Source organism: Panthera uncia (assembly GCF_023721935.1).
Source record: "Panthera uncia isolate 11264 chromosome A1 unlocalized genomic scaffold, Puncia_PCG_1.0 HiC_scaffold_17, whole genome shotgun sequence".
NCBI lineage: Eukaryota > Metazoa > Chordata > Mammalia > Carnivora > Felidae > Panthera > Panthera uncia.
In genome coordinates, this window is record NW_026057577.1 from 110,505,326 (window position 1) to 110,522,197 (window position 16,872).

At 47.5% G+C, this 16,872-nt stretch overlaps 1 protein-coding gene across 4 annotated transcripts in view; it reads left to right on the top strand.

Moving 5' to 3' along the window:
- The first annotated feature begins 665 nt into the window (after positions 1-665).
- Positions 666-16,872, top strand: part of RPS14 (ribosomal protein S14) — a 150,532-nt gene continuing 134,325 nt past the window's right edge. The window contains exons 1-5 of one of the 4 annotated variants that reach the window (XM_049648014.1): positions 666-765; positions 3,285-3,435; positions 4,038-4,199; positions 6,045-6,121; positions 7,116-7,266. In XM_049648014.1, the coding sequence (XP_049503971.1) occupies positions 3,287-3,435; positions 4,038-4,199; positions 6,045-6,121; positions 7,116-7,231 (504 nt within the window). In that variant the 5' untranslated portion in view covers positions 666-765; positions 3,285-3,286 and the 3' untranslated portion in view covers positions 7,232-7,266. Of the gene's footprint in view, positions 766-3,284; positions 3,436-4,037; positions 4,200-6,044; positions 6,122-7,115; positions 7,267-16,872 lie in introns of those variants that run through there. The other 3 variants (XM_049648017.1, XM_049648015.1, XM_049648018.1) reach the window with 3 other exon arrangements.

Consider the following 16,872-nt stretch of genomic DNA (forward strand, 5'->3'; position numbering starts at 1 on the left):
TATATGCAATATATGTAGTCTATTACATGGGCCACACACACACACACACACACGACCTACTTCTTTGCCCTTCCCCATATCTCCATCTATACACCTCCCAACCCTTCAAGGTCCTTCACTATTAGAGGGATACATGGAAGTAGGTATCAAACATACAGTCTTTGAAGTCAGAAATCCAAATCAGCCACAAATGTGTAATCTTGGTTAACATCCTTTATCCGTAAAAGAGAAATAAAAAGTTATCTATTTGATAATTTTGTGAGGATTAAATGAAGCAGTGCATATAAATCGCTCAGCCCAAGCTAGTATATAATAAATATTGAATAATTTATCCTTATTTTGTTCAGGACACAGCCAGCCGTCCACAGTCAGTGATGAAAGCAGGCAGTTGTTGTTATTGCCCTCCGCGCCACGAGAGGCGCTGCCGCCTCCGGGCCGACTAGGCCCGGGATCAGGATGGAAGAAGTCCGTCTAGGTGCGGCCGCCACGATCTTCGCACAAGGGCCCGCCTCGCTCAGGAGATGTAGCTGCTTCGTGCAGTCTCAGAGGCAGACCCGCTCGCAGCGACACCCTTCCCCTTGCTTCCTTTAGCGCTCTTTTAAGTAAACCGCCTTTCCCGAGGGCGAGTCTTCAACTCCTTGGAAACGGGCCACCGGCTTCGCTCCGTGACCTCAGACGTACACTTCCGGGAACGCGAACGTGACCCGTCGCCCCGCCCTCTCTCGCCCTCTCTTTCCGGTGGCGGAGTCTAGCGAAGACGCGCAGGTAGGAGGCTTCAGTGGGTTTAATCCAGTGGCATCCTGAGGCAGGGGGACCCCTCGGGGTTCGGGGCGCTGGGCTGGGGTGTTTCCGCGGAAGCCGAGTCAGGTGCCAGGCGAGAGGGGCGCGGCCGGCCGACCCCAGACTCAGGTTCGTGCCTGGTCTCGGAAGCGGCCGTCTTGTCTCAAGGAGGAGCTTGCGAAGGGGAGGGGGTTGAGTGTGGGTACAGCCCTGAAGGCCCTCGCTCCGCGCTGCCACCACCGTTACGTTTAAGGGGCCGCACAGCATGTTTGGGAAGGGCCCGGGACCCTAGTCCGATGTGGCTTCTCTCTACTCCGCCAGCTTCTTGAGCGGTAGCAGGCCGGGCTCGTAATCTGTAGTTTGTTTCCTTGTTTGGGAAGTAGGATTAACTGTCGTCCGGATTCCGTGGGGGTTGTGGGGATTCAGGGACAGAATCCGAAAAAACGGCCTTGCGTTGGGTGCTCCCTGAACCCGGTTGATGGCTAGGTCTGGCACGTTGCAAGTACTGGGCGCGCCTTACAAAGCCAGACATTAAAGGTAGAGAAGGATGTAAGTCAGTGTTGGTTGAGCACCTTCCATGCGTTTATATATTCTGCGAGGACCCGTCTCATCACCACCTCAGGGCGGCATTTGTGGGGTGGCCACTTGAGGAATTCGTATTCATGCTTCCTGATGAATCTGATCTGCTGAAGTTCTGATCTGCTGGTCTTTCTGGGCTTCTCCAGGCAGAACTTAAAACTTTTCCGGTGAGCACCCTTGGCCCCTTCCTTAAAATTCTTAACTCCATTGGATGTAATTTGAGCGTAGGAACAGTTACTTTGTACATCTAAGGCCTACACATGTGCTTACTGTGGTCACTCCCCAGACCTTGTATAAGGAAGGCACTGGGGAGATCCAGGAATGCAAGAGACATGGACTTTCTCAGGTCTGGAATGGTCCTTCATGGAATAAAAGCATCTTGGCACAAGGTAGAAAATGCTGGACTGGGAGTCGGGGCACTGATTTTTAAGTCTGGTTTTGCCACTGTCTTTACGAACCAAGGCAAGGCCAAATTTGTCTTCATCCGAAAGGGTGCAGCCTAAGTCATCTGAGCCCTTCTGATTTCTAGTGTCTTCTGGAAGTGTTAGGGAATTGTTTGGATTGAGTGTCAGGAGGTGCTTTGGGCGGAAAGTAGTCCTCTCTTAGCCTTCCACTTATCCATACTTGCTTTTCCTCCTTTGATGGAATAATTGCACTTCCATTACATGCTATGTCAGATTAGAGTTACTTGATTTTGCTAACACTGAGTCTTTGGGATGGGGCTTTTCCATTAGCCTTCCAAAAGGTATGTTTTATTGCCTTTAATGCTCGATTCTAGTAAAAGTTTAGAATTTAGTTCTGAGCACTTGGGTGGCTCAGCTGCTTAAGCGTCCAACTTCGGCTCAGGTCATTGATCTCGTGTTCGTGAGTTTGAGCCCCACGTCTGGCTCTGTACTGACAGCTTGGAGGGGGGAGCCTGCTTCAGATTCTGTGTGTGTCCCGTCCCCCCCTTCTCTGCCCCTCCTGTACTCATGCTTTGTCTCTTAAAAATAAGCATTTAGAAATGTTTAAAACATTAAAATTTTTTTAAAAAGCATTTGGTTTTAATCAGTAGTGGAAGGATAGCAGGAGATGAATTGTCAGAGGATGGGAGATAGCCCTTGAACTGGCTTTTTGGAGGGATCTGGTACAGGATATAGTAGGAGATGAAACTAGGGAACTATGTGGGTGAGGGACCCTTGAATTCTAAGCGTAGGAGTTAGTGCAGAGTTCAGGCAGCAGGTGTCTTCCGTAAAGGGTCTTCAGCTGTCACCAATTCATGGGTAGGTCATTGGTCTTGGCCTTCTACTAATCTTTTTGAATGCAGTCTTTAAAGTCTTTGAGCCTAACCAGTAAATGATACTTGGGGTCCAGGAGACCAGAAGCCCTCCTGGTATTGGAAGTGTTGTGGAGTGTAGACTAGGAATCCCTTAACCTGGTTCTCATCACTGCTCTGCAACTGACTTGTTGTGTCACTAAACAAATGTTTAAAAATTTCTCAGGATATATATTGTTGGCTTTAAAGCCCAGGAAGAATTGATTACCCGGGTTTGCAGAGCTGTCAGTTGAACTTGGAGGTCTCTAGGGATCTAAGCCAGTGTTTTTCGTGGTTTTGAGGCCGACTTGGTAAAAATTGGAGGGATACTTGTGGTCTTGCTGCTAGAACTCTGGGCTGCTTAGCAAGTGCTATGATCTGTGCTTTAAGTAAATTCAGGGGAAAGGTTATCTCAAGGTACTTTGCTTCTTTAGCCACCAGTTGAACTCTCCTAAGTGCAGAGAGAAGTGAGTTTAGGCAGAGATGGGATTGCACAGATTCCCAGGGTGCAGGGAAAGAGACACGGAGGAGCAAAACTTGGAGATTTCCTTTAATAGCCAGGAAAAGGTTGTGGAAACCTCTTGTCCATTGCTAACTTCGGGATTTTTTTTTTTTTTTTACTTCCTTTCAGAAATGGCACCTCGAAAGGGGAAAGAAAAGAAAGAAGAACAGGTCATCAGCCTTGGACCTCAGGTAGCTGAAGGAGAAAATGTGTTTGGCGTGTGCCACATCTTTGCATCCTTCAATGACACTTTTGTCCATGTCACCGATCTTTCTGGCAAGTGAGTACCTGGGTGAAGAGGTACAGACCAAACTGGCAAGGGTCTGGGGGAAGAAATTCTCCTGGAATCCGGTGGCAGTTTAAGGGGTTCTCTTGAAAGAATTAAAAAGTTAGATAAGGAAACGTGTTTGTTTGTTTAGTCACAAATACTGTGATTTCCCAGGCATTTGAGTTACAAGAAAGACGTTCCGTGCCCTTGTGTCCTTAAAGTGTGGTGATCCGTGAATCCTCAATCTGTTGGTACTTAGTAGCAGCAGTGGTGGACTGGAAGTCAGCTCTACGTACAGGTTCTGGCCACCATTAGCAAGAGTCACTCAAATTCTGAGATTTGGTTTTCTCCTATACGGCGAGGTTAACGTGTACGTCAAGGAGCAATTGAGAGGATTAAATGTAAAAGTAAATTTATATTGTTAATACAGCGTCCCATTCATTTGGGTCTTTGAACCCCATCAAGGCAGAACCCATGGCCATCTTGTTAGAAAGGATGCATATTCGAGTTGACCTTCATCTTCTGCCATACCCGAACTGTGGCACTCATTAGGATGTGCTCAGTACTTAGAATCCTTGTTGCGTGAGCGGAATGACCGTGAGCTTTTGTTCTAGGGAAACCATCTGCCGTGTGACTGGTGGGATGAAGGTGAAGGCTGACCGAGATGAGTCCTCACCCTACGCTGCCATGTTGGCTGCCCAGGATGTAGCCCAGAGGTGCAAGGAGCTGGGCATCACGGCTCTCCACATCAAACTCCGGGCCACAGGAGGAAATAGGTACGTGAGTCGGGGGCCGGGAGGTGAGGTCTCTGGGCACGGATGCCAAAGCACCTGGATTTGAGGCTTGGTTTTTCTCTTGTGACTTTGCACAAGACATGTTAAGTGTGTTCATATTTAGTAGTTGGTTGCTGCACCACCGCTTCTGCTCCCTCTTCCCCAACTTTGTTTGTTGAGCACTCACTGCATACCGGGTATTGTGTGTGGGGTACTAGAAAAGAATGATGGAAAAGAGTAGCCGTCACCTCTCGTCTCCTGTATAGAGGCACCTAGGCTGGTAGGAGAGTCTGACTTTAAACAACCTAAGCAGGGGCACCTGTGCTTCCCATTTGTGGCAAGTGCTAGGAAGTAAAGGTGTGGTGTCAGGAATGGGAGTTAGTGACAAGGTGTAATTTCAACTAAGACCTAAATGTGCCAGGAAGTGGTCCAGTGAAAGAAGGACAGGGAGAAAGTATTCAGCGAGATACAGCTGCAGTGGAAAAGTCTCGAGTGGGAATGGACTTGGCACATCTGTGGGAAGAGTGTTGTGAATTGTGATCAGAGAGCTAGGCAGGAGCAAGTTCCTGCTGGGTCTTAAAGAAGCAGTAAAGAGCTGGACTTCAGCCAAAGGTGGGGGGAGCAAAAGAACTTTTTAATAGTAATGACCTGATGAGATTGGGCATTTTTAAAGTTTATTTATTTTGAGAGACAGCAAGAGTACTAGCCAGGGAGGGACAGAGAACATCCCAGGGAGGCTCTGTGGTGTTAGCACCCCACAAACCATGAGATCATGACCTAAGCCAAAATCAGGAGTTGGGCACTTAACAACTGAGCCACCCAGGTGCCCTGAGATTGGACTTTTTTTTTTTTTTTTCCCTTCTCTGAGAGAGACAGAGCGTGGTGAGGGAGGGGCAGAGAGAGGGGGAGACAGAGAATCTGAAACAGGCTCCGGGCTCTGAGCTGTCAGCACAGAGCCCGAAGCAGGGTGCGAATTCATGGACCGTGAGATCATGACCTGAGCTGAAGTTGTACGTTTAAAACAACAAAGCCACCCAGGCACCCCAAGATTGGACATTTTTAAAGATGACTGCTGTGTTGGGACATCTGACTGGCTCCATCAGTAGAGCATGCAACTCTTAATCTCAGGGTCATGAGTTCAAGCCCCACATTGGGCATAGTGCTTGTGTCAAAACAAAACAAAAACAATGGCTGCTGTGTGGATAGCAGACCAGATGAAGTGGTCCACTGAAAAGATGTTAGGGTCTTGGTTTGGGGTGGGTGGAGCAGTTGGAAATGAACAGATCACCAAAAAAGAATTATAGCCTGTGGCAAAAAGGGACAGTGCTTTAAATGGGCTGCAGGCAGGGCAGAGCACAAACTATGACCCAGGGGTCAGAAAGTACGCAACAAAAATCATAAGTGGCCCACTAAACCTTCAGTATTTATTGTTTGGGGGTGCCTGGATGGTTCAGTTGATAAGTGTCCATCTCTGATTTCAGCTCAAGTCTTTTAAAAAAATTTTTTTAACGTTTTATTTATTTTTGAGACAGAGAGACAGAGACACAGAATCTGAAACAGGATCCAGGCTCTGAGCTGTCAGCACAGAGCCCGACGCGGGGCTTGAACTCACGGAGCGCGAGATCATGACCTGAGCCGAAGTCGGCCACTTAACCGACTGAGCCACCCAGGTGCCCTGATTTCAGCTCAAGTCTTGATCTCAGGTTCATTGAGTTCCACGTTGGGCTTTCCACTGTTTGACCCTTTAAGGAAAGTTGCCAAGTCCTTAGCTAGAGGGTTGTGGGATCTCAGAAAGAACCCCTAATGAGTTGGACAAAGCTTTTCTTAACATAGATTCTCATTTCCTAGAACCAAGACCCCTGGACCTGGGGCCCAGTCAGCCCTCAGAGCCCTTGCCCGCTCAGGAATGAAGATTGGGCGGATTGGTAAGTGTCCCCCCTCTAACTAGCGTTTGAATTTACTTTGAAGTATTAATCCCAGAAAGCTTGTGATGTACCCAGTGGATACAGTGCTTGGTCTGGGTACTGTTGGCAATTAGAGTTGTTAATGGGGGCTGCAAGAGGCACCATGTGACAGAATTTCTCCCTGAACACCCCATCACCTGTTGTAAATGTCGACCTTCTCTTTTACATTGGGACAGCGCAGTTTGATTTCTTAACCCCTGTGCCGCACACTGCCTGGTGTATAGAGTTTGGGACAGTGGCTGGTGGAACTGATAGGAGATGAATTGTCTATCCTTTATAGTGTCTCTTAAGGGAGTTGGCATTGTGTGTAGTCTGTCTCCTGAATTGTAGGACCATCTGTATCCTTGGTCCTTGCCTACTAAGTATTAAGAGTACACTAGTCATTGTGACCATGAAAACTGAATGCAGGGAGTGGCAACTCCTGCGGTGGAGAATCACAGCAAATCCCCTATATCTGTGTAGTGCCTGCCCTCCTCACGCCTGTGATCTCCTGATCCTTTCTAGCTCCTGAGAAGGTGTTAGCCTTTTCCTGTTTCTGTGCACATGGTCGCATCATGTACTGATCCCTCGATCTGGGGGTCCAACCTTTTCCTCTTAAGGTTTTATTTTTTCAGCATATTTTCAACCTTTTACTGACTGGAAAGAAGATAGTGTTAGGTTGCCCTGTTTAGTAGGAGAATCTTTTCACTAGAGAGTCAGTGGGCTGGATGTCAGAAACGTGATTTCTCGCCTGCTTCTGACCTCGTATGTAAGTTGTATGCCTTTTCTGAGCCTCAGTTTTCCCTTCAGAAAAATGAGTTCAGACTACATCGGAAAATTTGAGGAAGCAGCAGGTGGGGCAGTCCGCATCCGTGTGTTATGTATGGAGGGTTTATTTGGGGAGCAGCAGGATCCACTGTTGGTGTGTGAGGCCACTGGTCTAGGGAGGCCCGGGCTCCTTCCCATCCATCTCTAGGCAATGATATTTTCTCTTCCTCCCCACAGAGGATGTCACCCCCATCCCCTCCGATAGCACCCGCAGGAAGGGGGGTCGCCGTGGTCGCCGTCTGTGAACAGGATTCCTCAAATTAATGTTTTCTGTTAATAAATTGCCTTTGTGTAAGCTGTTTCGACTCCAGTCTTCTCTCCTTCATGTAGAGGCCACCCTTCAGGGATACTTGGTTCTCTCCTCCTGGCTACATTTGACCAGGGCATAAGACTTCTTGGGATCACAGGTGCGGGATAAAGCAGGAGGCCTTTAACAGGTATATTACTGCAGAGGATACGGATGACTTGCCAAACAGGAACACAGAAGATACTGGTTAGGCCCCTGACACTTGACAGGACGAGCCTGTGTTCGGTGAAGTGACTTCCTGGGAGGAGGAGCCTAAGGAGAGGTGAGGTACCTGTGTGCACTTGGGTGTTTTCCACTCTGCTGGTTGTGGCATCGTTGCCTCCATCATCTAAAGCAGACCAAGACCTTAGAGACCTTGTTTTGAAAAGGAGATGTTGGTTCCAAAAATGGACCAATTCTTAAAGAGCCAGGGCAGAGTGGAAACCGTTGAGCCGAGTGTAGTCTGAGCAGAAGAGGAGCCTTCCAGACTTGAGCCATATATAAACATACGTGGGTGTCTGCTCGCCCCCCACACCTTCTGTGCAAAATTGGTAGTGCACTCTCCTGCGTCTTGCTTTTTCTCACTTGGCAGATCTTGGAGATTGTTCCACATCAGTACATAAAGTACATAGAGATTCGGTCACCCCACAAATACACACCAAGCCCTATTTTCATCAGTGATTAAAAAAGTTTTTGCTCTCCGGAAGCTTGCACCCACCTCCGAGGACCCAGTGGTACCAGATGGTACAGAGTGTTCTGCAAGAGATTAGCATAGGGCCCTGTGATGGTAACTGCTCCACTGTTGGGTGGCTAATTAAGCTAGAGAGAAGAAAATGTTACTAAGAACATTATAAGGAAGAGAGAAGACAGTTCTATGCGTATTTATTGAAAAAATCCACGTGAATTGTCCACGCAGTTCAAACCTATGCTGTTGAATGGTCAACAATACTCTAGATGCAAGATGATGAGAGCTCTTGAACTCTGATACTCTTAAGAAACCCGTAACCCAATTAGAGGACATTCTGCAGAATGCCAGTGCTTGGGTCAAAAGTGATGAAAAACAAGGATAGAAGACCAAAGGAGATTAGAGAGACCTAACTAATGCACCATTGGATCCTGAACCGGAAAGGACGTTAGCGTGAAAACTGGTAAAATACGAGTAAGGCCTGAAGTTCAATTAATTCTTAATTTTGACAAATATTTTGTGGTAATGTAAGATGTTAACATTAGGGGAAAAACTGGATGAGTGGTATGTAGAAAAGTCATACGATCCTTGCAACTTTCTGGTAAATCTAAAATTATTCCAAAGTTAAAAATGTTAGGGGGGAAAAACAGTACTTCCTTACCGGCAGCCTGATTGCTAAGGCAGGATGTGTACAGACCCTCAAGAAGTGAACATGCCTGGACGAAAATACCTAGTTCCCAGCTTCAGACTAACTTTAGGCAAATTACTTAACCGCTTGACCATTTAGTGAAACTTCCTGTGATAATGGCTGCCTCTCAGGGTATCATAAGAATTAAGCAAGATTTAAAGTGTTTAGCACAGTGCCTGGCTCTGAAGAAGCTACCACTATTCTTAAGCTTGTTCAGTTCTTATGCCAAGGAGCCTGAATGACAGCTGGCTGGAATCCTGGTGGAAAAATGCTGGCGGTTGCTAGAGCATTCTTTTTATTTCCTGTGATGGGACTTTGCAACTTGTACTGTTGTTTCCTGGTAACCAGAGATGCAGTCAGCCAGGTCTTTGAAAGCTGTTCCTCTCAGAGTTTTGTTTGCAAGGAGAGCCAGTTTGCACAGCTTAGGTTGAAACAGCAGTCTGTCGGTCACAGACATGCAAGGCAGGACTGGAGGAGCTGTTGCCCGCCTGAGACCACGAACCACGGGAGCCCAGCCTTGGCAGGTGAGCCTGATGTCGTGGGCTGCAGCCGCAGCCCCAGCCAGGCCCTGAGAAATGGTCCCTCCTGCCCTCCTGGCTCCTTTCTCTGACCTGAGCTCTTGTAAGTCTACTAAACAAGCCTCCATGCCTAGCCCTAGACCACATGCTTTGTTACCTGGTCCTGCCCATACTTGACGCTCTCACTCTGCCCGAGCCAAACCTAGTCCTTTTGCTTTTCCAATTCTCTATGCCTTCGGTCTTCTGCTCACATCCCCTCCCAGCTTGGCTTCTTCAGCATCTACTCTCCCCCATGTCACCTCACTGTCTTCTCATCTGTTAGAATCTGTTCTTCATCCCTCTCTCAGAGTTACTTTCCTGGTTGCCCCTCGAGGCGCTTCTCTATTGAATTCCCACTGCACCCCCCACTTCCCATGTGCCACCACCGTCCCCCTGCATTCTAGCCTATTTTCCCCACTAATGTGTGAGCTCTGAGAAGGTAAAGTGGGTCTTGTCCAGTGCCTCCCACCCAGCCCTCAGCCCCAGCTTTTGGATAAGTACAGGCTCCATAATGGCTTGTCGAATGAATCACTGAATAGGTGAATGGGCTTTCCCCTACTGTAGACTAGATAGATGCTGCAAACTAGATAGTTTAAAAAAGCATTTCTATTTCTAGATCCTTGATAAAACAAACATGCATTCCTGGACTTCAAAGAGATAAAGGAGCACCTGGGTGGCTCAGTGGGTTAAGTGGCCAACTCTCCATGTCAGCTCGACTTGGATCTCAGGGTCATGAGCTCAAGCCCTGTGTTGGGCTCCACACTGGGTGTGGAACCTACTTAAAATAATTTTTAAAAATTTTAAAGAAATCCCCAGGGGCATTCAAGAAACGAAAGAAAAGTTCATCAAGTTGAAATGGATTGGGGAATGGCTGTCAGCAAAGAAAGTTGGGGTAGCTCTTAAGGCAAATGCCAAGTCAGTGCCAGGAAGTTAAGGTTAGGCTCGGCCCCACGGTGAGGGAGCTGAGCTTGACCTTCACAATAAGCCAGAAATCCTCAGATTTCTGGGCTAGTAAGTCCTAAGTAGGACTGTGTCAGGGCTCTTGATAGAAAGCAAAAGCTCCTCTGGACAGAAGCACAATTGAAGCCCAGTGGTTTCTCACAGATTAGGTTCAACCAAATATGACTCCTGCTCCCTCCACTCCCAAAAAAGATACCAACACATGAAAATAAGTACCCCAAACAGAAACAAAAGATTTATATACCCCCAAAGAGTTCATATTAAAATTATCAAAACGTAAAACTACCTAACAGGGCACTTAGGTGGTTGGTTCAGTTGGTTGTGCATTCCGACTCTTGATTTCGGCTCAGGTCATAATCCTGGGGTGGTGGGATTGATCCTCCCATCAGGCTCTGCACTGATTGTGGAGTCTGTTTAAGATTATCTCCCTCTGCCCCTCTCCCCAGCTCACACTCTCTCTCTGAAATAAATAACTACAGGGGCGCTTGGGTGGCTCAGTAGGTTGAGCATCCGACTTTGGCTCAGGTCATGATCTCAAGCCTCGTGGCTTCGAGCCCTGTGTCGGGCTCTGTGCCGACAGCCTGGAGCCTGTTTCTGATTCTGTGTCTCCCTCTCTTTCTGCCCCTGACCCACTCGCATTCTGTCTCTGTCTCTCTCAAAAATAAACAAACATTAAAATATACTAAAAAAAATTAAATAACTACGTATGAAATGCTTAAAGAAATAATGGAATTAAAAAAGTAGGCAAGATATAATCAGATGTCTTCAAAAAGGAACCAAAGAAAAATACATACAGTTATTGAAATTAAATACTCAGTGGATGGGTTCAATGGCAGATTAGAGCCAACAGAAGGAAGAATTTCTGAACTACAAAATAAACCTGAAGAAATACAAAAGTCCAGTGAGACTGGAACTCCAATTCCTGCTTGGCTTCCTTCACATTCTGCTTGAGGTAGAGCACTAGACTTCCACTTCATCTTCATGGACCTGGGTGATGATGTGGCTCCCTGTCATCCATGAGGTTACTGTCAAGGTCATTTTTAATCTCTTAATGCCGGATCAGGAAAACTCTTCCCAAGGGGGGAAGCCATTGACCTTAGGTGGTTCAAAGAGAAGATGTATAGGGGACTTAAAATAAGTAAATTCTCCCTTGGGGAAGAGGGAGCAAGCAGTCTTGTTCCGTGTAGTCCCACGGTGGTAGGAATTACAGAGAGGTAGACTTGAGTTATCAAAGAGTTTTCTAAAAGAGCTGCTCAAAGAGGGGATAAAATTTTCATGAGATAAGGGATCCCCCATCATTGGAGGCATACAAGTATAAACCAGACTCCCAAAGGCTGGTTACATCAGAATCTCTTAGTATGGCAAAAACCATTGTTCACCAAAATGCTTTTTCTTCCTTTTCTATTGTAAATAGGACTCTCAGTTTTTAGCCGGATATATGGTTTATCAGAATAAAGACTCCTCAGGTGGTTAGGTGTGGTCCATCTGACTAAGTTGTGGCCAGTAGGATATAAGTAGAATGTATATGCAGTTTGCAGGAAGTCTTTTTTTTTTTTTTTTAAATAATTAACTATAGTCACCTATCTTCTATCCCCAGGACTTATTATAAATATAGGATGTGTTTTGAAGGGGAAACGGCATATCCTTCTAACCTTTCCTCTAGATAATTGCTTTCAGATGTCTGCTGGAACTTGTCACCTCATCAGGTAGGCTCTCCCTGACCCTCACAGATCAATTAGTGTTCCCCACCTAACCCCCGCCCCCGGCCATTATTCTCAAGATATTTAGCCATTTATTTGCCATATTCATATCACTTAACCCCACCTGATATATAATCTATGTGTCCAAGTCTAGTGGTTCTCAACCTTGAGCATGTGTCAGATTCACAATCAGTAGGTCTGGGATGGAGGCCTGAAGATTTGCATTTCTAACAAGTTTTCAGGTGCTGCTGCTCTCAGTGGTCTAAAGGGCACACTGAGAACCATGGGCTTGTCTTTTTAGGTTCACTGCTATATCCCAGTACCAGGAACAGTGCATAAGTGGTGGTGCTTTGTAGATATTTGTTGACTCAAATTTAATAACTTTGAGGTAAGCGCTATTATTACCCACATTTTACGTACGGGGAAACCAAGGATCAGAGATAAGTGGCTTTTGCAGGGCCTCATAGCTAGGAGGAGTAGAGTTGGGATTTAATCCTTCACTTGTCTGTAATCACATAGTGCCCTTAATCACTACACTTTCATACCCCTGGCAAGCTGGGGCTCTGTGCAGTCAGACTGGAAGGAGGTTGGAGGAGGGGGGTCCTTCCTGTTCTAGCTTCTGCAGAGGACAGGGAAGTAGATGGCAGCTGAGTCCTGCTCCCTGAGGGAGCCTAGCTGCCGCCCTGGCTTGTGACGCTCATCTATGGGTGACCACCAGGTGGCAGCATTATTCTGACCTGAAGCCGCTTGCTGGGATGGGGAAGGTATCTGGGTTCTGATTTGAGTTCTGCTATCATTAATTCTCTGGCCCTAGGCATATCCCATGGGCCTCTGGGTAGGCCTCAGTTCCCCCATCATTAGAGAGAGAAGATTGGCCTACTTAATCTCCAAAGAGCCTTTGCAGCTCAAATACCATCTATAAGAGACAGATACATCCACTAAAATTCGAATACCTCAAAACCACTTATACTGTTCCCCCCTGCCACACTGGAAAACAAAAAAAAAATACAACCACCCCCACCATCGCCCACCCGAAATGACAGAAGCCCCACCATCGTAGTACTGTCCAAAAGAAATATAATGTAAGCCACAAAACTGAGCCACATATAATTCCAAATTTTCTAGAAGACCTGTTAATAGAAAAAATAACATTAATTATAATATATTTTATTTAATACAATATATCCAAAATGTTTTCATTTCAACATATAAGCAATATAAAAAGTTATCAAAGGATTTTACATTCTTTTCTTATACTAAGTCTTTGAAATCCAATGTGTATTCTATGCTTAACAGCACATCTCAGTTCAGACTAGCCACGTTTCAGGCTTCAACTGCCACATATAGAGAGCTAGTGACTGCTCTATTAGATGGCATAGCCCTAGAACATTCATGGCAAATGTTTATTGAGGTAAGAACTGTGCTGAGCATTTTATATACATTATCTTAATCCTCGTAGCACCTGATAAAGTAAACAAGGGTAGTATCATCTCATTTTTGCAGATGAAGAAACTGAGGCTCAGGAACACTGAGTGTCTTGGCCAAGATGACATGTTGCAAGTAAGCAGAAGAGTCTGGGCTTGAACTTGGCTCTGTCTCCAGAATCTGGGCTCTCCGTCATGACATAATCTTGCCCCGATGGTAGATATGCAGTCACGTGGGCCCGCTCACAGGGTTCCAAATCCAGGGAGCGCAAAAGCCTGGGAGCCGACAAGTGGGCTTGTGAGGGTAGGAGGTGAGGCCTTAAGCTGTCATTCTCCAAGCCTAGTTATGTGCTTGGTACTGTTGCGCTTGCCTGGCAAACAACCAGTGACTCTGTCAAGGAGAAATCATGATCTTAGGAAAATCACGTTTGCGTGATAAATAACTGAGCTTACGAAAAAAAAAAAACACCCAAAAAACCAAACCTGGCGTCAGGAGAAAATAAAAATTGAGGACTGCAGAACAACAGGATTAAACTGCAGGTGAATGAAGAAGAGGGTAGAATTCCAAGGGCCTGACGAGTGGAGGTTGCAGTAAAGTGAGTTGTAGCTTGCCCTCAGGAAACATGATGATGATGCTCATAGTGAAATTTATGATGTACTTCCCAGGCCATTTAAATGTAGCATCTGATTAATCCTCGTAATCACACTAGGAAGTAGGCACTTCTATCATTACCATTTTGCAGATGAGGAAACTGAGGCACAGGATACTAGTTGAGATTCAGCCAAAGCATCTGGGGTTGGAGTCCGTTTTTGGATTGCTCTGCTATCCTCCTGCCTAGAACAGGCTGCTCGTGGATGTAGTAATACGCTATCTCTGAAGGCATGCAAACAGATTCTCAGGGATGTGAGGAAATGTTCAGAAAGGGTCATTCCTGGGCAGGACAGAAGCCTGGTGAACTGGTACTTAGCTTGTCTGGAGAGTAATTGTAGAAATTGCCCCCCTGAAACACAGATGGGGAAAGAATCCCGTCTGCCTTTCAAATCCATCCCATGGGAACAGGAGTACAGGAGGGTCGCCTTCACCAAGACTGGCCAAAAGGCATGAGAGGTCTGTGGAGGCAGCATGGGACGGTAGTTAGAATGGGCTCTGCAGACAGCCTAGACGTGTGTTCAAGTCCCAGCTTCGCCACTTACTAGCCGCGCGCTTAGCTGTACTTGTACATCTCCTAAATCCCCCTGAGGCTCGCAGGGCTGTTGTGACAATACAATAAGCAACCATGTGGGAATAGGTTGCACTCAAAGAGGCGAGATCCTAGGAGGGAGTGAAAGCCAGGAACAAAGGCCTTGGTATACTTCCGGAAGTTTCACTTAGCTCAAATCCAGTGGATGGTGCTGGTGGTGGCAGCACTGGGGGAATGAGCTGCTGTGCTGAGGCAGGAGGTCCGGGTGGTGAGGAGGAGAAGAAGAAAGGCCATGGAGGGGAGGTGCTTTGAGTGCCATGGAGGGGAGGCGCTGCGGAGGAGGCTGGATGGCAGAGCAGCCTTTCTTGGAGGGGCAGCTTGTGCAGAAGCACCTCAGGACGCCCCGCGCAGGAGCTGGGCAGGCCCCTCCTCCTCAGCACCATCAAGCCCCTGCCCCCTTCCCTCATCTTTCCCATCCACAAAACATGCTCGAGAGCCGTGACCTGAGTCCTCTTCCAGCTGCTGGCCCCCAACTCCCTGCCCCCCCCCTTTCATGCTGGTATCCCTTCCTCCCCTCCCATTCACCTCCTGACCCAATTTGCCGACCTGCTCTTGTCTCCATCTCCCGTGGCCCCCACGTGGTCGAGCCCATGGGGCTTCTTCTCCTCCTGGTTCTCTGAGCAGCATCGGGCACAGTAAACCACCCCCCCCCCACCGCCTACTCCCTTGTTGGGGTCTATGAGCGCACCCTCTCCTGGTTTTCCTTCTCCTCCCTGACGACTTCTCCGCACTGGTCAGGGCTGCTCCTCCATCCAGTCTCTAAATGTTGAGGGTCCCCAGGGCTCAGCCCTAGTCCCATGGCTTTAAATACCATCTGCGAGTTGACCATTTATAAATGTCCGTGTTCACTCTTTTCTTAAGTGTCAGTCTGGTACCTTCAACCATCTACCTGATGTCTACATGTGGGTGTCGCACAGAATGTAGCCAGAGCCGAACTCTGGAGTCTGCCTATCTCAGAATGCGCTCTCCCATCTTCCCCATCTTGATGAATGCCACCATCCATTGTACACCCCAAACCCAGGCACTCCTTTGATCTCATGCCCACACCTGACATCTCTCCCTTCAAAACAGCTATGGAATCCATCCACTTCTCCCTGTCTCCACCACCGCCGGAAAACACCATCTCTCGCCTAAGCTACTTCATCCTAACTGGTCTCCAGGCTCCCACTCCTGCCCCCCTTAAATCTGTATGCCACACATGATTTTAAAACATCAACCAAGCACAGTCCCTTACTGCCTGACACTCTCTGCTAGCTTCCCACTGTTTTGGAATACTACCCACTAAGACCCAAGTCTGTATGATCTGGCCCCTGCCCGTCTCGGCAACAACATTTGAAACCGCACCCCACCTTGCTCATTATGCTCAGACGTATGGCGTTTCTTTCTGTTCCTCAGATGTGCCAAGGACTTCCTGTTTCTGTGAATGACATCATCTCTGTCACCCAAGTAGGAATGCTCAGCAGCATCTTGGACCCACCCCTTTCTTCATATCCAGTCTCCCCCAAGTCCTGTGGACTTTCCTCCTGACGTTTTTACTCTTCGTTCCCTTTCCTCATGCTCCCAGCCACAGGCTCCACCAGGCCTTGCCTCTCCAGCTTGTCTTTTTACCACAGCCTCCTGACTGGTCTCTCTGCCTCCAGCCTCATGCTGATTCCAGCCATGGACTGACCCCCGACCCCTAAGCTTACCCCCAGCCACTGGTGGCCTGGTCTCTGACTGATATCTGACTCCTGCTCCATCAAAGACTGGGGCTCAGCCCTCACCAGGTGTCTTCGATTGCCCCTATATCCTAATGCCGGGTGGAGAACTTGTGCTTAATACATATTTGCTGGATGAACGAATCATGGGGGAGAACCACTCAGTCAGTCCTGTTCAGATGCACTCACTGAGACCACAAGTCCAAAAGCTATTTACCTACCTGCCAGATGGCACCTGGGAGAAGAGTCCGGGAGTTCCAGATGCTAAATTGTAGAGCATCTGACCTTGGGCAAGTCAAATCCTTTCCTTACTCGATTGTCTCTTGGATAAGATGGGAAGAAGCAGAACAGCTAGTCTCTTTTCCCCAGAGCTTTTTGTTACAAAGTGTTTTCCATCCAGGCTCTCCTTAGACCTTCACAGCAGTCCAATGAGATTCTCAAAGCAGCAGCCCAAGCCACCCTTTTAAAACACAATCAGAGGGGCACCTGGGTGGCTGGGTTGATTAAACATTCAACTTTGGCTCAGGTCATGATCTCATGGTTCATGGGTTCACACCCCATGTTAGGCTCTATGCTGACAGCTCAGAGCCTGGGGTCTACTTTGGATTCTGTGTCTCTGTTTGCCTTCTCCCTCCTTCCCTCCCTTCCTCCTTCCCTCCCTCTTTCT